This window comes from Notolabrus celidotus, chromosome 15 (genome assembly GCF_009762535.1).
Source record: "Notolabrus celidotus isolate fNotCel1 chromosome 15, fNotCel1.pri, whole genome shotgun sequence".
Lineage (NCBI taxonomy): Eukaryota > Metazoa > Chordata > Actinopteri > Labriformes > Labridae > Notolabrus > Notolabrus celidotus.
The window spans coordinates 16,594,034-16,620,656 of record NC_048286.1 but is presented as its reverse complement, the minus strand read 5'-3'; the positions used below and the strand labels follow the sequence as shown (position 1 = coordinate 16,620,656).

At 40.6% G+C, this 26,623-nt stretch overlaps 1 protein-coding gene across 1 annotated transcript in view; it reads right to left on the bottom strand.

Moving 5' to 3' along the window:
* The window catches only part of LOC117827358 (dipeptidyl aminopeptidase-like protein 6), a 131,888-nt gene that overhangs the window by 95,785 nt on the left and 9,480 nt on the right, over positions 1–26,623 (bottom strand). The window contains exon 3 of the mRNA XM_034703924.1: positions 11,078–11,153. Within this exon, the coding sequence (XP_034559815.1) occupies positions 11,078–11,153 (76 nt within the window). The remainder of the gene's footprint in view (positions 1–11,077; positions 11,154–26,623) is intronic.

Genomic DNA, 26,623 nt, shown 5'->3' with positions numbered 1-26,623 from the left:
TTTTACTAAGCCGTGTGCAAAATTCAACTTTGTTAACTGCTCTCCATCCCTGAAACCAGCTGAGCATGTTGCCTGTCGGAGCTGGCATATCATTATCCTCCACAGAGAATAAGTGCTGAGTCTTCCACTACATTACGGATGAAGTAAAAGCTATGTAGCGAGCATAAATTGAAATGGTAGCAGATAAGTCAGTGAGGAAATGAAGTTTAATGCTGGCTGATGTGGTGGAAGAGACTGTGGCTATGTCTGAGGGGAGCGGCGGGCTAGAGTGAAGGATTGTGGCAGTCAGTGGTGGAGGAAGAGGGAGTTAGTGAGTGAGAATCTGGACAAGAGAGCGTGTCACTAAGAATTTATTGTCATGTGTGTGTGTTTGTGTGTGCAGGAAGTGTGCAGTATGGAGGGCAAGGGTTGCAGGAGGGTGGCATTAAATTTAATGGAGTAGAAATAATCTAAACCACATTACTTTTCCCACACTCTCTTCATTTAGATACTGGTTGGATGATTTTCAATTGTTACAAAATGTACCATAACACCTCCAAGGTATTTTTTTCTCAAACAGTTTCAACCACAGATAAATGTCAAAGTCTTTGTGTTTCAGGTAAACTCAAGTGTTGCTGATTAAGAGCAATATTACGGTGTCCTAACAGCATGTGATGTGAGCAAGTGTCTGTGACAAAATCAGTTAGAACTAGTCCAGATGAAAAGTTTTCCAGTAGACCTCATCTTTGATCTACATAATACTTGATAAAGTGGCAGCTGGTGGGAGGGAGATCACACTGGCCCTGGATGAACCTAGTTTGACAACTTTCTTTATTCTTAAGCTTGTAAGCTTTTTTAAAAAAGTAGTGGTGCAATGATAATGTCCATATCTGTCATTAAAGTGATGTGACTTGAGCAAACAGTGTTTGAAGGGTGCAAACTTGTAAAGTTAAAGAATACTCCTCCATCACACACGTCTCTAGCTGGTCTTTCGCACACAGCTGAGAGCAATATGGTTTGTTCACATGACATGATATACTGTAAGTGTATATTTGATGAGCACAGTGTGGACAGTGAGCACTCACTGCTATTAGATGCAACACAACATCTGATGCTTGCATGCTGTTAGGACAAGCTGTTAGAATAAATGTCGATTCATTTATAGAGTGGTGATTGGTTAAAGCTGTTCTGTCCTCCCAACCACTCAAATCACTTTTACACAACTCATCTCATTCACACTCCTTACATACACTAATGACAGAAGATGTTATAGTGGGGGACCATCAGTATTTACTAATCCCATTCATATATGTACATTCACACTGCTGATTACATCACAGGGAGCAATTTGGGGTTAAGTGCCATGCCCAAGACACCCAGGCATGTGGACTGCTGGGATTGAACCACCAACCTTCCAACTGAAAGAAAACCAACTCTACGACTGAGCAACAACCATCCTAATGCAGTTTTGTAAAGGGTTGTATGTTGCTTTAAACCAATGCCACGCAATACAGCATTTAGCCTAAACTGTTGCTGGATTGACCTTTAAAGATCCTGTGAGGAACTTTCATTTTGTGTTGTTTTTGGTGCCCCCAGTGGCCAAAGCAGTGCCTCTTAACTATTTGCTGTTATATACATATGTATGTAAGCAGTGTTTGCTCAAAAAAATCTAATTTAGCTTCCTTTGAATCAAACATAATGCTTGCATTTTTGCCATTAACATGTACATAGAGGCTGTTTTGGCCCTGACCCTTGTCTGACACCTTCCCGCAGCACCATATGAAAGTATCAAAAGATACAGGAAAAATCAATCATGTTGCTTATGGTCTTGATGGCTTCTGCCCGTCATAAAGAGGCATCTGTATTCATTTCAGTCCGTTTTATAAGCAGCTAAAACCTCCTTACAGGAGCTTTAAGATGCATAAAAAAATTCAGCAAAAACAGGCAGTAAATTAGAGACTCATCAATCAATCAAACAAACAATACAAGATACAAACTATCATGCAGTAGAACACCATGAAAAGCAGCAATAGTACCTATATGTAATAACATGTTAATTGTACCCTCAGAATGTTTCATTTCCTACATTTTTACATCTATTTGAATGCTTGAGAGCAACAGAAGTTATTCTCAACTGGTGCTCCTAATCAATCCTTCCTCCAGCCAATTTGCATGCACGTAAGAGAGCTGCATAAAGTCAGCATTTAGTCAAAGCAGAGCTTCTAGCCAACCTCAAAGCCATCTGAATGATTTTCACATAAGCAAGGAAATATGTTTAAATTCAGAACAAGAATTGCAAGCATATCATCTTAAAATCCAAATACCTCACACATCAATACATACTTCTATCCAACTTTTACCCACGCTGGCAAGCTCCTACCCAAGCCATTAGAAGGCAACAAAGAATAACAATGAGGCTTTAAGAATTCAACACAGCATACACAGTCGTTCTTCAGAAGTCAGCTCCTGAAATTAAAGCAGGAATGTCCATCAGAATCCTCAGAGGGGACGTCGGGACCCGCCGCTCCCTGCCTGCCTGCCCGCTTGCCTGGGCTGTTTCTATCAAAACCAGCCAGTAGCCTCTTCTGTCAGGAGCAAACGACTTACCCATAAACACACACATTCCCCCACAGCGTGCAATGCATGCTAACACACACACACACACATACACACACACACACTCACACACACACTTACCCCTCTGTAAAGAATGCTGCTGGTGTCTATCTTCAGCTGGGTGGCTATCAGGACAGACATGCTGAAAAGTGCCACTCGCTTTGTGCTCACACCTTTGCGCTGTGAAGTTGGGGCTGCTGGAGGTGTCTAAGAAGTCCCCCCGTCCCCCCCACACCCCCACCCACCTACTCCTCCTCCCTCTCCTCCTCCTCTTTCCCCTTTTCTCTCCTCCCACCCTCTCGTACAGCTAAGGGAGAGGGTGACCCAGGGGTCCTGGAGCCCCGACCAGATCTCCTCCCTCTCTGTCCCTGCAGGGTGAATCAATCACACGGACACTGGCATCGCCTCTATAGGGAGGGATGAGGAGGTGGGATAGGATGATGAAGAGGACAAGAAGGGGGCACCTCATGATATTCCTCACCCTCCTTTCCACACTCTTTTAAAAACTCTCTCTGTAAGACTTTTCTCTGGAAAGGTGGAGAGTTCAGTCGAGTAAGGAAATTAGCCACACACATAGACTGTATGTTGTAACAATAAACACAAATTGCTTCCCAACACATCAGCGGCTGAGCAGCCTGCAGGGCAATTTTCCTTCAAGTGTGTGTTTGTGTGTGTGTGTGTGTGTGTGTGTGTGTGTGTGTGTGTGTGTGTGTGTGTGTGTGTGTGTGTGTGTGTGTGTGTGTGTGTGTGTGTGTGTGTGTGTTATTCCAATCTCTGTGTGTGCACATATTACCAAGAAATGGATCAATTCAGTCGTCTTTGCAGCAGGGTTGTGATTAAACACAAGTGATATTTATGCTGCCTGTCTTCCACATCATAAAATACAACTCTCTCTCTCTCTCTCTCTCTCTCTCTCTCTCTCTCTCTCTCTCTCTCTCTCTCTCTCTCTCTTCCTTTCTCACACAGACACACACACACACACACACACACACACACACACACACACACACACACACACACACACACACACACACACACACACACACCCATCAAGCCATGCTAACAGGACAGCAGCCTGGCACGAGCCACACTGCTGCTTTATTTATGTAGCGTTTGTGCCTCGTGTATTGAATCCCAGGGCTGAGACGGAGTAACCAGTTTATTCAACCAAAGCACAGAACAGCAAAGACTCATGGGAAAGAAGGATTGAAACAGATTTTACAACAGGAGTAGAAGAAAAAGAAGTCATATTTCTCAATGAAAATCCAAACTGTCTTCTCCTTTTCTTAATCTAATCTGTTCGAGTGAATGTGACAAAGGCTGGAGGCCAAAAGCCGTTAAGACGACCCACACACACAAAAAAAGTCAGGCATAAGTCCACCACACACTCACACACTTTAATAAAGTGGTGCACCGAGGGCTCAGAGTCAATGCCACACACAGTCAATCCATGGTCAGATGTGGACCCAAGGGCTCAGTGATGACTCGTACGGATGCTTCTGTCCAGTGTTTTTCCTGTGTGTGAAACCACAGATCCTGAGGCACCGTGAACATTGAAGACGTATGCGGTGCAAGGTCATTAAAGCAAAAAGATCACGTCGCAGAAGAGAGCCTCAAGTTTTTACACTTCATAGCTATCTAATTTAACATTCATGAGCAAAATGTGCACTATTTTAATACGACCTTGCCAATTATTCATTGAGAAAAGGGAATAAAGTTGGGAAGCCTATGTTCTTATTTCACGGACAGCGGCGTGTTTTATACCCTGTGGCAGGAGCGAGTCTGAAGTTTCACGGCGCTTCATAAATACTTAGATTTAAAGTCAGCCGAGTCTCTCTTTGACCGTGACTCATGGTGCCGTTTAGAGCGGGAGTCTTCCCCCTGCAGCTGCAGCAGTTTATCTCTAATGACTGCGGGGCTTCGGCTCATATTTCACACATGTGATTTGTGAACGGATGACAAACCGAGGATGACAGAAGCAGGTAATAAAGGGCTGCATTTTGTAATAGGTGGAGAGTACAACCGCAGAGCGCAAGACAATAGCCCGCACATTGAGTGCTTCTTCCTCACTCTATAGAGACAACTGAGACAAGCTATGGTTCATATTTGCATGCACACCATAAGAGATAACATTTCATCTGGGGGAATAATTGCTATGGTGCTGCTGAATAATAATATCTTTTGAGCTGATACACGACATGGTGGTTGCAGCTATAGTCATTGCTGTTAACAAGCTGATTCCATGCCATGACATTTCCGCGGCGTCCTTTAAACGAGCCCCTGACTGGTCATCTTCTTGGTTCATTTTTTTTTGTCACATTTATAGCCATGACATACACTCTTCTGATTATGAACATAGCTGACTCACAGTAAGTCACTTTAATTGCAATTAGTGGAAAAGGTCGGCGCTGTTATTTCTGTCAAGCACAGAGGTGATGTGAAGATTCATCATACTGACAGAAGATCAGAGGAACGATTCATATAGCTTGCATATCTTGAATACTTCTACAACACAGCACCGCCAACACTGGTTGTACTCACTCCCTCCATTTGCTCTCCTGCTGATTTTGCAGTGTGAGTTCTTATGTAAATATTTAAACGCTGATGTCAAAAACAAAATCTTTAATAAAGTCTATGAAATGTAGTAGTTGCCACATCAGTTTGCATGTGCTCCCTCTGAATCACACTTGTCACCTTGTTTGAAGGAAATGCCTAAAGCACATATGGCTCTGTGGATCCAGAGAGAAAGCTGGATTTATATTCAGGTGGCGCAGAGATAATGAAATCATCACTTCAGATTTGGCACCTCTACCTGACTGGTGTCTACAGACGCCGAATTGAATTGATATATCATAATCTGATCAATAAATAAGGCTGGTAAATAAACAGCCTAACTTGCAATGATGCAAATCATCTTAAACAGCTTCTTCGTGTTGCTTTTTAATGTCTATCTACAGATTCTATTTAAAAATATATAATCTGTACACAGGGGTCTAGATTTTCAGCATTGGAAGTGTTCTGGTTTTTATAGCATGCTTGTCGTCCGAGGAGTATGGACCAGTCCCGCAATCTTTATAGAAAAAAATACACATGTTTACAGCCAGGTTCAAAACGTTATTCAGCTCGTGATAGCTAATTTTTTCTCTAGATTTCTTTTTTAACTCATTAGTTTTGACAACATTAAGGTTACAAGTTTTGCATAGCCAGGGGAAGAGCAGACTTAACTTAAGCAGTTAGAAAGGAAGCTAACGGCCCACCTCCTTGACTCATGTTAGGTTGTCTGAAGGTTAGGATGAATCAGCATTTTCAATATTGCAACCACCAGACTGGGACGTGGCCTCAGTGACATCACCCATTTGTTTCTGTAGCCCTGTTTTTATGCAATCTATGATCAGAGGGATTAAGAGTCTGCAGGAAAACAGTCCATGTGGAGAGCAAAAGCAGGAGGAACTCACACCACCGCAATGACATCCTGACTGATGACATCTGATGACTATTTATTAAGTTCTATAACGGGGAGCAGCTGTGGCTCAGCAGTCGTCTGTCAATCGGAAGGTTGGCGGTTCCATCCCAGATCCGGCAGTCACATGCCAAAGTGTCCTTGATCAAGTTACTGAACCCCAAATGCTCCCACTTTTGTTCAGAGGTGTGTGAATGCATGGGAAAGAGAATAGCTAATACTGACGGCCCCTTACTATAGCAGCCTCTACCACCGGTGAGTGAATGTGATGTGAATGGGTGAATGTGACAAGTCGTGTAAAAGCGTTTTGATTTGTCAGAAAGACTAGAAAAGTGCCATATAAGTACATGTCCAATTACCATTTACCATAGTCAAACTTCTTCATGCAAGTGCAGTTAACCAACCACTCCAGATTACACATTTCAACCTGAGCAGCAAATGTACTCAACACTATGTTGTATAAGTCAATTAGTGGTTGGATTTCCTGACAACCTAGAACGCATCAGAAATAATCAATATGACCTTCTTTCAATAAACAACCATTTCAAAACTTGTTTTCTTCTCCCCTTAGAACAGACCTGAGAAAGTTTGAATTTCACTTTTTACAAATATGCATCATGTTGCTATTTCAGCAAACTTCAGACACATAAATTGACAGTAAATCACATGAAAATTGGTTTGTGGTTCAGACTCACTCTGCAGAAGTAAGCCACAGTGAAGCCTCTGTGCAAATTAATGTTTCTGTGGAATTGAGACCAACTTTAAACACATGAACGGGCACTACTCCAGGGGATGCAATGGACCCAAAATGATGGCATTCAACCTGGAAGTAGTTGAACACTCACTTAACACTGGGATTGCTGAAAAGTCTATCTACCAGATGGTAGAAATGTGCATTTGTGTTTCCTTGTGTGTGCTACTTTGCAGTATGAAGCATAAACCACAAGACATATATTTCCCATGGTGCTTTTCATCCTGTGTGACCAGAGCTTGACCTCCAGCTCGTCTGCTGGACCTCTCCCTAGCTAGTAGACTCAACGGGCCGAGCATCATCCACCTGCACTCCTCCCCGTGGATCCCTCAGACTCACACTCCTGTACTTGGTATGCTCCTCAGATCAGCTCTTCTTTGAACTGAAGGAAGGTCAGCAGTGCAAAGATATGAATAGAAAACACAACATTGTTTGCTGGGTGAATGAGAGAAAAAAAACCTGTGCATATCCAGGGATGATGTGTCTTTATCTGCTAGAAACAAGCTGCTACACCACAGACACAGCTATATCGGGTCATCTGTTACCAATGACGGTTACAGATGAACCCAGCACCCCCAGGGAGCAATGCAAGAGCACGATTAAGTCCAGGACAAGGGACTTTAGGGTGGCCATGACCTGCAAAACCTGGACAGCTGTGGGAAACATGGTTCTCATCTACAGCACACCTTTCCCTGGAGGGCTAAACCCTGGGCACAGCACTTAACGGTGACAAATGACTGCTGTTGAATGCTGTTGTCCCTCTGTGCTTTCCGTCCCTGCTCGTTTATGTGAAACCTCAGGATTTCATTTCATTGAACAAAGTGCTATTGTTCACCACTGCATTATCACTCTCAGAATTGCTATTGGATAAAATAAACAGATGGTATCGAAAGACGCATTTAGAACGTGTATGTATCAGGAAAATGAAAGCTGTTTTGTGACGGCTAATAGTGGCTGTGGGCAGCAATACAAACATTTTAAGGAGGCGATTCAAAGTGCAATGGTTCAATGCAGACACACAGAGGCTCACTAGATGAATGCAGAATCCTTCTGAAAGGCATCTCATCCATATATATTCCTGCTGCATACAAATCATTTCTGTGAAAGTTTGTCTGTACGGTTCTACCCCCGGGGAACCTTAACATTCAGCTCAGGATGCCAATAAATCCTTGACACAGACTTCCAAATAGCTCTGATACAGGTTCGCTCCAAACTCACCTGATCAAACAGATTAAAGTTATGTTCTTGTTCCCTGACAGCTGACTAAATATACTGGAATAATACCAGAAAACGTAGGCCCCACAGACAAATCTAGAACATTTGAACATTTTTATGTGCCTGCCTGAATACTTAAGACAGTTAGTACAAAGTGGGTAGTTTCACTAAGTCAAGGGAAACGTGGATATGTTTAGAAGTTTATTTTCTGGCTTGGTAGGTACGATCACGGCCTAATGTTAATGTGATTAAATGGCGCAGACTAACATCTCCATCTGATTCTAAAGGCATGCAAATTAATGGATCTGAGATGCACTTTTAAATTCTGAACACAACCACTGAATAAAAGGTTGTTGAAAAGATTCATTACTACAATGTGTGCATAGTGTGTCCTAAAACACTACAAGATACCACAAACTGCAAACACACAGCTCTGTGTAGCAGCCTAGTTTACATGCAGCACTTCTGGATGTTGGGATTTGTTGTTTCCTCTGGGGAGGCATTTCATTACGAGCATAATCACTGCTGAAAACATCAAAAACACTTCTCCACAGCAGCAGCAGCAACAGCAGCTTATAAACTGACAACAAACACAGCAAAAAAGCTTAATGCAGTAATCAGGGCTGTAATGTGATGATGCTTTCAAAGGTCCCTAAATAACACTGCAGGAATGTTTTGCATGTAAATGATAGGCAGGAATATTGCACGCCACGTCCTGGTAAAAGCCACTGAGTGCATCTACAAACAAAGGTGTGACTTATGGAGTATCATTTAAGAGGTGTTTGACGACAGACAGAATTAAAAGCCTGAAAAGCAACACATGATAAATGGACTTGTATTTATATAACTCTTTTCTAATCTGTCCGACCACTCAAACAATTCTACACAACACGTCACATTCACACACTAGTGGTGGCAGATGATGCTATAGTACAGAGATATGAACTAATCCCATTCATAAGCATTCACACACTGCTGACTATGTCACAGAAGCAATTCATGGTTCAGTGCCTAAGGACACTTCGACATGTGACATATAGGAGCTGGGATCGACCAGCCAACCTTCCAATTGAGAAACAACACTCTACAACTGAGCCACAGCTGCCATAGTTAGAGCTCCCTTAAATTGTGATTTTGACACAGATTATTTGCAGCTGTGATGTATTCAATGTTAAGATCCTGACAGAGCAATGAGAATGATCGATTCAACAACAATGCATTAATAAAAGCACTAACATGAGGAGATCGCTCTTAAAGACAAGAACTAGAAGGCATTGATGGCTATTCACATGTTCATTTTTAGTGAGTGAGTGCTCACATATTTTTAGGATCATTTCAACCAAATCATGCGTGACAAGTTTTAGAGACATGTCGGCATTTTCTCCAAATTTTCCCTATCCTCTAAGTGAAGGGCGGGCAGCTCGGTTATCCTCAGCCGGACTTAATGATTTCTTTTCTATGCAAATTGACCACAGATTATGTTGGAATTTAATAAGCTATGCCTGGGAGTCTTTAAAGAGTCAAACTATGGTCACAGAAACTTCCATCCTCATGGCTCTTTGGGCTTTCAGTTTCATAGCATTGAAGTGTAAGTGTCAGCAGAAATGTAGGATGTATGGAAGTATAACTTCAGATTGAAATGGGGGAATCTGTTTGAAAGGGACTGACTGGAGGCTTGTAGAGCTTAAGCATCGAGAGATTAAACTGTCAAGATGCAGGCGTTAATTGGAAAAGCTTGGCAAGGGGGTCTGAGTCTGTGTGTGGCTGTGAGCCTCCAGCAGAGGGCAAACTAACCACAGACTGAGATGATATCAAGTGTAAGTCTTTGTCAATATGGTCGGACGGAAAAATGAGTGTGTTCCCAGAGAGAGCGGCCACACATCTATGTTTGACAAGGCTAAATTACATACAGTGTTTAGAACAACAAAAAACAAAGCATGAAAAATGGCTGTGATTGAAGGGTTCACTCAAAAACACTCAGCTCCTCACATCCTGTTTACTTGCTCTCAGGGGGATGAAGATTTTGAATATTCTGTGTGAGAAACTGTTAATCTAAAAACTGAACTCAAACCTAGGTCCCAGTCAGTTTACAGAAACACCTAAAAATAGCTTACAAAATACAGCCTGTGATCTGCAAACATTTTTAGGGAGGACATGCCCCCTAGAGGCTCACAGATCTGCCACAATTTCAACATCTCACAGCTCGTCCTCAGAGTCACACATTTGGGGAATTTGATTCTTGCGTCAATATATTTTTGTCTCTTATTGAAACCCCGATCGATGCAACTCCCGGTGAGACTCAAGTTAACTTTGGATCTGATGTGTGAGTGATGCTCGGAAATGGCATTGTGGGAGTGCTATTATTGGGGCATTAGTTTGCGAGATAAGGTTTGAAAAAGATGCATTCCCCAAATGGGTGATGTTTCCTGTGTGAGAAAAACAGCTATCCTCAGTAGGTAATCCTCAATCTATCAGATGTAAAGAGCAAAAGTTGGTCAGCTTTGAAGGAATATTAGACAAGCACTTTTTAAGGATGTGAACTCTTCAAACAAGCAGCTTTTAAAACAATGTATTCTATTGAGTCCATAACTTTTGGGAAGAAGGAGCAAGGAGGCATTAAAAGGAGTTTGCCTTGACACACACAAAAGGGATTTGCCGCAAAATAGTGGCACTTAATGTCCCAAGAAAATCACTAATATGTCATCCTGTCCTAGTGCCAAAGCAAATAGCTAAATATGACAGTGAAGATACATCTAAAACTAACATTTGGCACTAAGCCACAGAAAGTTAACTCTGACTATGATAACTTAAAGTGCCCAAAGTTTAAAATCAAGATAAGGCACCTAGAAGACAGCAGCATATCAACATCTCCACACCAAATTCTCTAATCTGAGTCCACAGCTGAGGAAACAAACTCGTCTCCACGCGCATTCTAAAGTGCTCCAGCAGCGCCGTGCCAATTGGAAACGGTGGATTTTGAGCCTTACGCTTATGAAGACAAATGCCAGTTGGATGTGAGCAAGAAGTGGAAAGAGGAGATTTGGAATATAAATTACCTTATCCGCCTTGGAGGATCCCCCGCGGTAGTGTCCTACACCTGCTGATGAGTTCATGGCCCCGTGGAGCGATCGTCTGCAATACAAAAATATTCACCTGAAGCCGACAATACAATAAACTTCTGGCTCCCTCTCCTTCTCTCTCTTTCTCTGTCATACACTCGTTCGCGTGAGTACGCGCGCTCTCGCACAGCCAATAAAAACAAGAATATCTGTTCTTTTTTCTTTTTAACCCTCCCTAACGTGGAAACACTCGCGCAGCTCAGTAACTGATTTAGCTCCAGCTCGCCCAGCAATAAGCAAGATTAGACACCACCCACCTGTAGTAATGCTTTATAAAGTGTCCAACATTCAATCAAAGTGTAAAGGCGCAGCTACTGCAGTGGCTGCACAGCGTGCGCTCTCTGCCACTGAGACAAACCACTAGCAGAAAGTTTCTCCACGATGGCATGTCACTACGATTTCCAGTCATCAGGGGGAATCTCTTTTGTAGTTTTGCCGATGTGTTGCTTCAAACTGAGCACATCCAAGGTCGGAATTCAATAGAAAACAGAAAAGGGAGAAGTGCAGCTGGCGCTTTATCAGCAGACTGCACATGCGTCTCTGTGTTCCCAGGAGTGGGGAGCCGCTGCAATCCTCAAAGTGTCCGCGTTTAAACTGTGCACTTTGAATCCACTTAGTAAAATAGCTGTCTGCATTACCCCTCATCTGCAGCTTTTATGAAACGTTCACGCCCTGTTTAGTATGTCAGGACATATTGGGCATGGGTGAGAGACGTTAAAGCCGCCTCTGTGGGGCAGAATACGCTTAAATAAGCATCAAAAACTTGTGCTGATCCGGAAAGGTTGGGTCATGACTGACTTTGATTTCGCATCTCTTTTATAAACTGCGTGTGTCTCATGTCTAAGGACAACAACACAACCTTACGCGTCTTTTCCTGCCGGTTCAGGGCAAACACTTCCACATGGAGCCAGCAATTAAAAGCTTTTAGAGGTGGGTGGTGATCAAAGGGGAAACTGTGTCACCCCCTTGGCCCCACAGCGGTTAAGATTCTTCCATAGGCTCTAATGAGGCAGGGATGCAAAAGAGTTCATTACAGAGAGTAAAGTGTGAATTTAGTGAAACCACAGGGAGCAAAGCCGCGACGCACTCTGCAAATACTAATGATCCAGGGCAGGGGGAGTTTTCTACAAACTTCTGCTGCAGCTAATTAGAGAGAACAAAGGCAAGACTTTTCTTTTGTTAACAAGAGAAATATGATTGATATTTAGTTAAGGATATCTGTGTAAATCCTCTGAGGGGGAGAACTACTTTTTCTCCTGTGTTCCTTTTCTTTGCTTGTAGACTTGTTGCTATCTAAAATCCAAAATCTCACTCTCACTAGATGACTGATTGCAGTGTGTGGCCTGCAGAGACAACAGTGAAACTGCTCTCAGTGGAAGACTGAGGAAGTGTTTGGAGGAAAAGAAAGTCTGATCTGCAGCCCACCAACTTTCTTTCTTTCTTTCTTGCTGTTATTTTTTTGCCGCATTGCACTGGTGTTGGACCATAAATAATTGAGCAGTAGAAATGTAGTATATAATACCAAAAGACATGCAGTTTAGGTATGACAATTCCCCATAGAGCTGCGTTGGCAAAATGGAAACAAGGATACAAAATATGCACTCATATCTTCTTCTATTTAATGCAGATAATCAGATGATAAAGAATAATCAACTATGCTGGGCACTATTTATGCTTCCCTTGGACATTTAATGTACTCCAAGTTCTTATTATAAATTAACACAAATTCAAAATGTATGTGAAGATAGTTCCAATTTTGTTTTAACGCTTGCTCATTTGTTGGCATGTGAAAAAGCGAATCCTTTTTGTTGAGTAGCCTCTGTTCCTCCAATTCAAAGGCTTCTAAAATAACATCCTTTCTTTTCTTTTCCTTATATGTTTTCCCAAGAGAAGCAACCATGCATGAGACAGGAGAAAGTAGACTGTTGTGATTGTGTGACAGAGGGCTGAGCAGCATGCAAGCATCCTCCATCACAAAGCCATCATTTACAGATCAGCACCATGGACAGCAGCCAGCCTGCTCCACGGTGCTGTTAATGGAAGAACAGGCAAAGGGGCTCTAAAGCCACAGGGGACCAATTACAGTTGTTATACCTACTGTTGTGGGAATGCTCAAGTAGAGGAGACGTTTCTGACAAGGAAGTGAGTTACAATACACCCAAATGAATTGGAAATCAGCCTTCATGGAATGGAGTGGGGAGGATGAATGAAGGGAAATCTGCATGACAAACATGTTTTATGTTGCTCCTGTGCTATTTCTCTTTCTCTGTATACGTTTTCTCTAACAGACGAATGTCCTCAGCGCACCATGTCCCTTTAGTCACAGTTGTTGGGGGGAAATGGAAACATAAACAGCATTTACCGAAAAATAAAAAGATACAAATGAACTAGGGCTTGAGCAAGAACGAATCCCAAGGTTTGAAAGTGAATAGAGCCAAAATAAGTCTTCTTAACAATATCATGTGACACTTTGTCTCCTTTTCATTTCACTGCTCATCATGTTGTGTATGTCTGTGCTCACCGTGTATAACACTTGTTTTGTTTTTTTCTTTTGTTGTACTGCTAACAGGAAAAGAAATTGCACCTTGGGAATAATAAAGTTTACCTTGCACCTTGAAGTACTTTGAATAATCTGCATGACATTTTATTTAACTTGCTAATAGGGATGTCCAAAGAAACTGCTTTTCTTGTAGTTCAAACAGAAATTCGAATTCCAACTAACCAGCAAGTCTACTGGTAAGAAAGCACTCAGAAAAGAGTCAAAGCTGAGCACGATTTCTTTAACATGGCTAAACGTGATCACACAGTTCAAAGGTAATCTATATTAAATTGGTATATGAGTGCTGCTAGTTAGTAGGGCTAGCACCACCAGCCTTCAATTCTCCTAGCAGGTTAACGCCAATGTTCCTGCTGGTTACATAATGCTTGATTGAAGTAGTTTATCAACTAACCCTGACCAGAAACAGCCAACATACAAATTATTTTCATTTTCTAGATCAAACTGTGCTGCGCTACAAGAGCTCATCTGTCAGTCCTGCTTGTTAACATCAGGGTTACGGAGCATTCTAGCATTATGGCAGTACCCAATAAAGACACAACATATGACCAGCTTTTAAAGGGCTAGAAAGGGTATCGACAAGTGATTGTTTAGTCGACTTACTGCACCTCTATCGGCCAAAGTCTCAAATTAAACACTGCCTTTATTTCTTAATGGTTCTTTGCTTTACAAAAAACAGGTAAATGTGAAAGGGGGAACTGGTGACTCCTGCAAAGTTTTTATGTTTAGGCTAATAACAGTTAGTGCTATTCCCACCTTTTCTGTGCAGAATGTATGAACTAAACTTCTCTAGCAAGAAAGTAGTTGACCATTACATGGTATCAGATTTCAAAAGATCCTGTGATAAATAAAGCATTTTCTGTAAGATGGTATGTGGGAGCTCGATCCTGTAGCATTTTCAGATCTAGTTTCACTCTATGTGGTCGATGCTGTTCATACAGCTGAAGGTAAATATACTTAGGACATGAGAAAAAGACAGCATTGCCAGGATATGGGTCAGCCTGAAGATTCCTTTTTAAGAATTATCTCCAATGAAGAGTCCTTTTTAAATCTGCTCTGAAAATAGATGTAGGAACTTTGATTTCTTTTAACTAGTTATTGGAAATTCAGTCTTTAATGGAAACATTCAAAATTGCATCAGCTTTGAAAACCGTCAAGGCACAATGTCTGCTAAAGCAAGTTTATTTAAAAATGGGCTGTATAGATTTGCATCTGACTTATTTATTCCATCACTACCTCTGAAAACAGCAATCTAGACACAGAATAAATCATAGACTTCTTGCTGGAAATCCAATTTTTCTCCCAGTTGGCCTTCTTCTTTCCACATTAAAATATAAACAGAGTTGACCACATGGGTTGTGGGGCGATAAATAAATCTCTGCTCTGAGCATCACTGATTTAACGATCTCTAAGGATGTCAGGGTTTGGAAGTATACGTTTTCGGAAATGCTGTAGTGATAATGACCTTGATGACGGGGGAAGCACCACGATTGGCTGAAGAAGCTCCTCCTCTTAATGATGTGTGGGGTGCCGTAGGGCAGACAGCAACAGAAGACTGGAGTGACACCAGACTGAATACAGACAGCAGTGGTATAACCCCAGCCCTTGACATCTATTTCCACTCCTCCACTTTGCCTGGAATTACTTTACACTACAGCCTGCAGGAACATGGATCATGTGACACCTCTAAAATACATTTGGGTCGCTTGACTTGGTGAGGAGTATTCCAGTGGGAAAGCCACTTTCCAAATACACATCAGTAACAGAGAATAGGAACCACTGCAAACCCCAAAAACGCTCTGACTGTAAACATTAGTATGCTTATCCTGACACATTCCTCATGCTACATGAGGAAAACATTAATTAGTGACCAGAACCCAAAAATGTATTGAGGTATTGACAAAATTAAAAAAATAAATTATCAGCAAATCTCCTAAGAAGCTCAAATGAAAGTGTTGTCTGAGCCAGAAGCGTTTTTTTTTTTTACTTGACACAAACCTCCAGAAACACGAGTCATAAATATACAATTTAATTTTATAAGAATAAGCTCAAGTCATTTCCTAAAACAGCTGGTCTCTGAAGATTTTAGTAAAATCAGCAAACTCTAGTTAGTTCTGCAGTTGTGGGTGAATATCAAAGGCTACAGATTTTGCGCAGCAGTGAACCTGCAGCAGCATATTGGTGAATGTGCCATAGACTCAAGTATATCATCTGTTCATGGTAAAGAAGGAAGAAGGTCACAAAGGTGATGCTCGTAGGCTTTGTGGTTAAATGGCAAGTCACATGCACAGAAGATATAGGCTAGTCCTTGAAGCTCCGCTTCCTGGTTCAACTCTGTCTCTTGGCCCGTGACGCATCTCATCCTCTTTTCCCTGTTTCCAGCTCTATCCACTGTCCGATCCTCTCAATAAAAGCATGAAAAGCCCAAGAAGTATCTTAAATAAAAGAAAAGGCTTACGGGTTGGATCAATTTCTTGTTAGTTCTTGCGACTTTTGGGTCTACAGCCAGAAGATGGTTAGCCTAGCTTAGCAGACTTGATAAAGCGGAAAACAACTAACCTAACATTTAAAATCCTACTTAGAAATGTGCCTGCTACTGCTCCTAAAGCTCATTAATGAAGAAGGGATGAGGACCTATTGGAAGGGAGTAACAGCTAACGGAATTCTTGGTGAGGTTGCTTTGAAACAATGCCAAAAAAAATATTCTTTTAAACATCTGGTAACTGTCACAATGAATTCCCCCTCAACTTGTCAATACCCTAATCTAAACCTAATTCAAATTTAACATTGATACCAAGTCTGAACCCTGGAACAGTCCACTGAAGAAGCAAAAACGTTCTTATTCTGACAATTGTCCTTACTTCCAAAGTCCCCAAAAATGCTCTCTACTAATAAACAAGAGAGAGCACATACACACTCTTACACACACATACACACACTGCACCACACTGCATCAGCTTACAGGGACAGGTCTCAGACTTCCAGTCTCTTTATCTCAGGTTGTAGTGAAGAGCCACCTCCTGTGGGATTGCCTTTCAACCATGCTGCTCCACCCAGCTCCTGTTTACCAGTGGGCTGACATCTATACATTAATTACACCTGACCCTGACATCCTCAGCATTGACAAAGACATGGTGTACATACAGATTACATGCTGGCTGTGTAGGAAGTAAAAAAAGTCTTCTCTGTAAATTAAAATTTCTAAGTGCATCGTCCTCTCTGGAACTGGTTGTCCTCTTCTCTGTGCTAGTCAGTACGATATAGATAAGATTAGCTGTTCTGTGACAGCAGTATTATGAACACTCATGATCTCTGTAAATGTCCTGAATGATATGTTATTTAAATTTTAAATGATTTCTTCAAAGCAATGTGATACAAAGATTACTGCTTTTATTTTGATACAAAATTTACCGGAAGTCTGAAAAGTAATGACTGGATAAAACGGCTTGTGTGTTTATTTAGAAAGTCACTCTTTCTTTGTTAAGCACCTGACTGATAGAGGCACACCGTTTGTGTTATTTAATACGCCACTTAATTTGAAGTTACTCTGTCATCTAGGTTTAATTGTGTTTGTAATAAGTGTTTTTAAGCTAGCGATAATGTAGCATGTTCCATGACCAATTAGTCAGGTTAACAATTAGCATGATTAGTAACACCTGAACCGACCTGAGAAATCATGTTAATAATTGTAAAATTTGTGTTGACAACATGTGGGTTGAAATGTACCTAAAATACAGGGTTTAAAATGTATTTCCTGTTTATTTGGTTTCAAAAAGTATGACTTATTATTTCATTTTCCTCTTACTATATTTACCTGCAGCACTCTGCTTTGAATTTGTCATTCTATAAAACCACAATTCAATTAATTAATAAAGTGTACAGGAAATTAAATTCACATATGCTCTAAACTTTCAAATTCACAATTTTGAGGTTGTAATTGTACACATCAACATATTTAAAGGTCAAAAGTGACACTTTGTCAGAATATGAAAAGCTTAGATCTTATGGTGTGTTAACTGCAATAAAAATTTACGAACCATCAGTTAAAGCTGGGGTTGGCAGTCATGGTAAAATAGCATGAATTTGAATGTAGCATTTCCTTAGGACTCCATGGACGCCCTCCCCCCCTCCCCTTGGAGCTCCTCAAAGGACAATCGCCGCTGCTTCGCGACCATGAATGATCTGTGACTGATTCAAAACCGGTCCTCAGCACATCGTTTGTGTTTTGCACTACGTCAACTCATGTCTCACTCAGCGATAAGAAAATTCCAAAACATTATCTTAGTGAAAGTTAAAAAACACAAACAAACATGAAATGTACGCGCAGGAGGCGGGCAGAACGGCAGGACGGGATTTGATTGGTTTCGGAATTTGGCTCCCAAAGGTAGGGATTGGTTGGTGTTTTCCCAGGTTTACTCCGGCTGTGGATAGATCACTAGAACACATTAATTATTGATTACCATCAGGACATAAAGATAATTTTAACCAGTATAACAAAAAGTGTATCTAAATCTGACTACCACAGCTTTAAATAGCCTGAATCAATCATCCCGGGATGCTATAATGCCAATTTAAAACAGTAAAACTATTAACTTGCATGAAAGCAATGTGTGTTGATGCAGCATTTTTTCCATTTGTTGTTACACATTGTCAAAGTTGGGATTTTGGCATACTCCTGGTGAGTGCCCTGCACAGAAAACATTCATCACATGGTTAGTAATATGACAATTTTAAGTCCATGGGAGGAATTTCCCACCCATTGTTGTGGCTGTGTCAGAGGGATAAATCACACCATTAGTGGCTATGCTGTTTCACAGTGCTACAAGGAATATGTTGACCCAGATTAATCTTCAAAATGAGCCAACAATTCAATAACCACCACGGTTAGTGTGTGGAAACTGTCATATGTTATTATAGAATTTGTCAACAGGATGATGAGAAGGAGACAGGTTGTACACAAAGGAAGCCTGCAAGAGATTTGATTTGGACAGATTTGTGTGGGCTCACAACATTGTGTTTTGTACTGAAGAGGCAAACAACATTACATGCATGCACTCTGAGCAAGTGGTTGTCATGCAGGGTACATGCAGAAAGAAAAATATCTCAAATTTTATTTTCATTTTTTTGTAGCTGAGATGCAATCCAACTTATTAGCTCCATCTACCTCCAAAACAGTTCCATTACAGATGTCAAGAGGTCAGGATGCTGTATATCTGCACTCCAATTGCATCCAAGAAGAAAGGATAACAACCCCTTTGATACTGTTGCCCCATCACATTATTCTGCAGCCACCTTATTGCTGTATGAAGAGCCATTATAAAGGGAAAAGTGAGCCAAATATCTCACGTTGGCAGAAATTCTCTGCTCAAGCAAAGGTCTACATATTCCAGCTCAAAAACAATTACTCATCATCAAAGCCTTTTGTCTTTGCATGCTTTGTTATGTTGACAAAAAAGGGGGGGTCCATTCATCATTATGACGCTGTGAATTTGCATTGTACTGTACTTCAGCATATTCAGCCAGAGTCATGCGTGGCTGAATATCCAGCTTTGAGACGGAGGTGATGCGGGGTCTGTGATTTATTGGTCTTCAGGCACAGGAAAACAAACCTGCCCTGCATGTGCAAATTATTTCACTGTGGAAAGAAAAAGTTCTTGCCATACACTGATCAGAAACTGTTAAGGGTCAGCAGCCACTTGGTGTTGTGGCTATGCATCAGCTAAACTCAAATTAAGAGTTTAAATGGAGGTCTAATCCAGTGATTCTCACAGAAACCAACAAGGGCTGCTCGATATATTCCTGGGAAGTTGAAAGATGCTCATCGAGAGAGAAAAGTAGGAAACATGTAATCCTCGAACACAAAGTTATACCCTTTTTCCAGATGCTCCACAAATCTGTGTGGGTTCCTGATATAACAATTACTCAAAAAAAGAAACAGACAAATGAGTGGTTAAATCTAGGGTGACAAAAAAGGCCACCAGGGTGAGCTGTGTGAAGGAAAGTCTATCAAAATTAAAGGAAAACTAATCTCCAGTACATTATGCTTAATGTTGTCATTAGTCTTGTCTTTAGCAGGGCAGTGTCTCAGGTAATGTCTGATATTCGTATTCTTCACAGTATGTAAAACATTTGAAGAAGTATTGACTTAAAATTTGGAATATTTACTCAAAAATACAGGAGAAATATCAATGAACAACAAACCTTTGTTTCAACTTGATAAATAGAACACCCATCTTCCAGTTTGGATACCTTGAGGTCACCCTGACTAATCCTAAATGCAGTCTGCTGTTGATCCAAACAAATCCAAACTAGGGGTGGGACAATATACAGCAATTTATTGTCGTCCTGGCTTATTTAATACAACTATCGTCAGTCACTCAAGAACAATATATGGTGCTCTTAACATATTACCCTGTCAGTTTGACTTTGATGCAGTGGCCCAGTGTATGAATAAGGATCATGTGAACGGTGTGAGCAGAAAAATAGTAGAAAAAGACCGTGGGCTTAAGTCGTACAGCGGAGAAAATAAGTTACGAGATGTGCTAGCCACTTTTAAAACCAAGAGAGAAAAATAAAGAAAATGCTATTCCAGCTGTAAATACTGAGATGAGAGGACAGGTGGAGGATGCACTTAAGCCTGCAGAAAGTTCCACTTAATTGCGGTGAGGACCTTATGGTGCATGTAGTCCAATTACTGCCTATTATACAAACAAGTGAGAAAAGCATTCTTACATTCAACAAACTAGAGTGATGCACAAGACTTACACTGGTGCTGATATGGTAGAAGTTTCACTGAAGGCTACAGAGGAATGGAAGCTGACTGAAAAAGACCAGGCTGTAGTTATTGATGTCACGGTGATTACTGCAGCTGTTAAAGGTACACTCATGCAGCCTAATATAAAAACAAGTTTGTTATATTAAAAAGTTTAAGCATAAAATGTGAACAGATTTACCCTCACAAGGTGGTTATGCTTTCCAAGAGCAAGAATGTGTATTTTTAGATATGCCTGTTTTTAAATGTGTAACTTTTACACCAATTTTATAGTTCTATTTCATTTACACATTAGAAACACAGATTGTTTCATCTCTAAAAACAAACCACAGTGCAGTGATCAAAAACATTAATCCTTTAGTATATGATTGTCTTGCAATACATCGATGACTGCAGAATTGCTTTATCATATTATCATATTATTATTGTATCGTATATCATATCAAATTGTATCATACCATTCCGTATTGTATCATATCAAATAGTGAGAGAGTTCCATCCCATTCCTCCCTGTATTTTTTCTAAAAAGATGAATGCTCTTTAAACTCAAGCGTCATTTTGTAGACTCTACAAAAGCTTCTCTTTTTACCCTCCCTCAGCCTACAATGCTAAATTCGGAAAAGCAGAACACCTTTTTTAATCTCTCTCCAATCCTTGGCAAACACTTGACGGAACCTTAAAATCTTTCTGATAAAAGGTTAGAAATAATCACTACTTAAAGCACAACTTGTGGGATTTAGTGACAAGGGGTTGTTAAAAAAATAAATCACACCACCTGATTTAGTTGACTGGGGTTCTGCATATGCCGCAGCAGCAGACTGTTCCCTCCCTCCACTGTTCATGCACTATTTTTGGCCTGATAACAACTCTGTTTGGCTAAAGATTAGAGGAGACCTTTATTGTTTTATGTTTGAGATTATATTTAACATTTCAAAGAGCCTGTGATCTGCCAAACTGCAGGGCCTCTTGTTCTGGCTGTTTCCAGACAGCACACAGAGCCTCAGCAGAAGAGTCTGAGAAACTCAGTATATTTCTTCGTCTCCTCCTCTCAGTGTGTTATGGTTGCCCACCAAAGTACCATACTGCCCGTATCTTGGTTGTTAGATCCATATCATCAAAACCTGAGGTAAATAAAGCATAAAAGAAAACAATAGTAATAGAACTTTTTGCTACTTTGACCTAGTTTTCAACAACTAGGAAGACCTTTATGGGGTTTGTGACGTCTCATCACCTCCCTCATCAAACTTTGAAGTGATCCTTCAGCCAGCAAAGAGAATTCTGGCAATCCCCTAATGGATTTGGACGCCATGACTTATTCAGCAGCCTCACCTTCAGCCTAGCACCTGAATTTGGGATAGTTTTCACTCATTTCATGTCGGTTCAGTGCATCTCTCCCCAGACTGCCAAAGATCCTGTTCTAAAATAAATGACGACATGAAGGTCTGCGCTTTGCACCTCTGGCTGGATTTTTGAGAAGGCGTTGCAAAAAAAAAAAACACAGTTACATAAGTTAGCTTCTATTTTATCATAATTACTTTTCAAGGATGTTCTTTCGTTCCAATGAGCAGACACAGATTTATGATGTATGTTTTGTATAGCCAGCAGAAACAGTAAAGCATCATCTATTCTTTTTATTGGGATTTCTGAGTTCTGCTGACTCCAGCATCTGACCAACTTTGAAAAGTAGCAATTGGTCACATAAACAACAAACACCTCAACAGTAGTGACATACAGGAATGTTGCAGAATAGTTCACCAACACCACACAATCATTTTTGTTTAATCATTAAATGGCATGTGATCATTTTCAGCTAGATTACAGAGTCAATGAACGGATGTTTACACTCTAAAGTAACATAATTATTACCCTCAATCTTCATTTCCTAGAACAGACTAAATTATTGATGGGTGGACTCCTTACTTCAGCATGGAGATTTAAGACAGATCCAACTGGTTAAAGAAACTGCCCTACTTTGGGTTGTGGATTCATAAACCGGCACAACAGATTGAGAGGTAAATATGAAAGTCTGTAGACTAATCAAGGCATAATTTGGCACTTATGACCCTAAAGCTACTTAAATTCTCAACGTGTCGGTGACAGGGATGGGCTGATTAGTGTGCATTAACCCACCTTCTAACAGGAACAGGGATTTCTGTAGCTATTTACATTTTTTAACAGTGAACATTGAAATCTCTCAAAAATGTCCCACAAATTTTTATTGTTTTGTTTTTATCAAACAAAGAGAAATACTCCAGCAACTTTCAGGAAAGGCAGCGAGTATGGGGATAACTGAGGATATATTTGCAACTAAAATATTTGTATTAGCACACTAAAAAAAAGAGCATTTGTAGCATTTTTCTGTTCCTGTGTTTCATGATTGTTGCATTTTCAGTTTTGTATTTCATGTATATTTTGTATGTTATGTTTGTTTTATGTGGACCACAGGAAGAGTAGCTGCTGCGTTAGTGGCAGCTAATGGGGATCTGAATAAAGGAATAAAGTAAGAGCTGAATGACCAGCACTTAAACAGACAGCTAGTCAATCATTGACTGTATGTATGTGGAGAGAACACCTACATCTACTCCAAAAACCTTCTCTATGGGCTGGTGACGTGTTTTAGAGCCAATGCATTAGTAGAAGTAATCTGGCAGGTGAAGCCATGGCATTGTCATCACGGCCTACCGCTAACCAAAGCCCACATTTAATTAAGTCACTGATATAATGTCAAACATCCCTCAGGTTGGGGGGGCCGTTGGCCTAGCCGTCTGAGTGTATGCCCAATATGCAGAGGTTGTAGCCCTGGTCCCAGAGGTCGCAACCTCGATTCCAGCCTCGACCATTTGCTGTATGTCCCCCCTCACTCCCTACTTCCCACATTTCCTGTCTCTCTTCAGCTGTCCTATCCATTAAAGGGGAAAATGCCTCAAAAATTGTAACTTTAAACATCCCTTAGGTTGCTATAACCCACAGCAGAACCTGATTATTGTGTTGTTTTGAAGCTGACACTCGCAGTTATGGAAAGTTCAAGGACTCTTTAGTTAGTGTTTGTTACGTTTTCTCTCACAGCCCCTTCTCGCCTCTGCTAATCCGGTAAATATCATTGTAGGAACCTCATTCGTCCAAACTGTCAATCATGAAATCACATCCCTCCTTTTTAGCATTACAATAAATGATCATGGGTGCTTTCACACCTAGATTGTTTGGAGGAGTTGTTCCGAAACAGGGGTTGTTTCCCTTCTTGGCTTGGATCATTTGGACATCACAGCAATCGCACTCTGGTGCAGAAAAAACAAGCGAGATGAGATCAGCTAGGAGAGATGGTACTGGCTAGCTTCCAATCAAACCCTGCAGGTCTTTGTTTTCAGTGAGAATGCAACCCAGAACAAATAGCTGCTTGACTCATCACACTAGTAGCCTAGAAGTAATAAATACAGTAATACAGATACTAAGCAATTTCAAATACCTCTGATAATTTTCATAAAAATAGAGATAGGCTATCATTACCCACCATCTCCATCCAATTAAACATCAGCAAAAGAGTCATTCACAGCAACATCACAGGACTTCTGTACTTTGGTGAGTGGTGTTTAACATTTGACAAATATGCTAATCTTCCCAAATGTCAATGAGGCATTACCTCCTTGCTGTTCAAAGTCAACCCAAGACTCATTTTGTTGGTAGGTTAACTGGCTAACATTATTTAGCATCCAGTGTCACCAGTAAGCAAGGCATTTGGTTACCTACTATATAACATGGTAAAAGGAGACTGTGATGTAATGACATAATGACAGCTCTGTGGTGGTGCATGCTTTGGCCAGTTTAACAGTATTGCAGTGTGAACACAAAAAAAAACAAGGGAAAAATGAAAAAACTGATTGATTGACTTTTGATAATTGTGAACCTTATGGTGGAACTAGAAAAGTGTCCAGGTATCATTCTAAGGTTCATACTCTTAGCACTATTGATGTATTTTAATACAATTAATGGCGATATATCCATCAGTTGAAGTTCATTTTGAAGTCCATCTCCGGTAGTTGATTCATCTTCCGGGGAAGATCTGCACAAAATGGCAATCAATCCAATAGTTGATAAGATATTTCAGTCTTGACAGAAGTGGTGTCCAACAGACATGCACAGCCAACCCCAGAGTCTGTGCTTCTTGGCCTCTATGAGGTTGTCAAATAGAGCTCATCTATAGTACCGTAGGACTCTGCCATGCTTTAGAGTCATGCCTAACTGGTTTCATTTATCTAACTGAAATTTGAGCAGCTTTATGAATACATCCTAAAACCTGCCTGTATCACTCAGTTAACCAGTTCGAACAAATAAAGAATTTATTACAGTCATAAATCAGAATGTTCTTTAATGGTCACAAAAGGAGTAAAAAACACTTCATCAAGTAAAGCGATGAAATCAAAGCTGTGTGGATACTGAAGATTATTTAAATGTGAAATGTGATTTTTAAAGTGGACCTAGAGCTCTCAGCAGTGGCTTGGAGGACGGCTGAAACACAGAATTTAATCGGCTCTACCAAGGTCTGTGTTAGCCCTGTGGTAAACTGGCACCCTGCCCGGGATGTACCCCATCTACTGCCCAATGTGTGCTGGGATACGTTCCATAAGCAGATGGATGGATGGATACAGAGATCTTCCAGTTTGACTGTTTTGTCCTTCCCACATAATCCTAAGCAACAACAACATCCTCAACACATAACCTGAATCAGACACAGAAAGTGCTGCCTTACATCAATTATACTAAAAGGAAATGTATTAGATAAGAGTCACATTAACCTGTCAGTAAGTAAACAGTGTGCGAATAATAATGGTGGTACAAGATACAGGCATCTTAAGTTACAGGGTGCAGTTCTAAAAGTTTAAAGAGCTTTTTTTTCAACACAGTTCCCTCCCAATCAGTTAATATTTTCTTTGATTTCTGTCATGGGGTCAAGTATAGAGAAGCAGTGAGACGGATTACGACAAAAACCCTACCCACTCTTCATCATAGTTCATAAGTAAACAAACAATATGACAGCTTGCCAGAGTAGCTATATTTCCTGTCTAGTATTCAGTATCACACTTGCAACAAACTGTCAGAGACTTCTCCTTTCAGCTCAGGCTTATTACCATGATTCATATTTCTGCAAAGAGAAAAAAATAAATAAATTCAATGGACGTTAACTGAGATAGATGTGACATTTTTTGGCACACTGATATTGGAGTAAATGTGATCTGTGCTGTAATGTTGTAGCCTTGCTCCAATAGTTTTGACAAGCATCCGTGCAGTGAATACACAGAACTTGTGGACTCTCATTGGCATGGAAAACAGACACTGTAAACAAAAACCTGTCCCATTTTGCTTTGATAGCTTGCCTGTTCTGTTGGTTAAATGTCATAATATGCTAAATTAAGTAAATATTCTTTTAAATTCCTATTAGCAGGGACGCTTCTAATTTAACTTTGAAGCCTCAGTGAGGAGTTGTCAATTCCCGTCGACTTTGGCAGGCCCCTGTGGACAAAGCAGTCCCTCTTGCTGTCTTTGTTGATCTTGTCCTCTAAATGTGTAAACAGTGTTTTCTGATGGTAAACCTTATCATACATTCTTTAAAACAGTCACTCACCTTACATTTTTGATGATAAAAAAGGTTGTGTTGACAGTGTTCTGTTAATCACCTTGTCTGAAACCAAACCAGCAGCAGCAATGACAGGCATTGAAAATAAATGTACAGAAGACTAAATCTTCAAACTGACGGTGTTGTTTACTAGGTTAAGGTTACCATAGGCTTGGCTTAATTACCTTATCAGTAGCAGGGCTGCAAACTCCACAGGGTGAAAACAGATAGCACTAGAAAAAGCTACACCGCTGCACAGAAGCTGTAAGATGTGGATTTCACTGAATGCAGTGGAGATTGTCCCGCAAGATGAAAGTATATGCTGTTTTTCTCTAGGAGACCCCCCCCCCCAAGTCAGACTACATCTTCTATTCCAGGTTCAATGGTTATCTGAAAAATTCAGTAAGATCTCTCAAAACAACAAGCTCAGATACATTTTGTTTTGCTTATTTGACTTTATAGGCTTAAACTGGAACTATGACAACTCTCATGATTCCACAAATGAGATAAGACATTACTAATGCGTACCTCAGTACAATATACTCA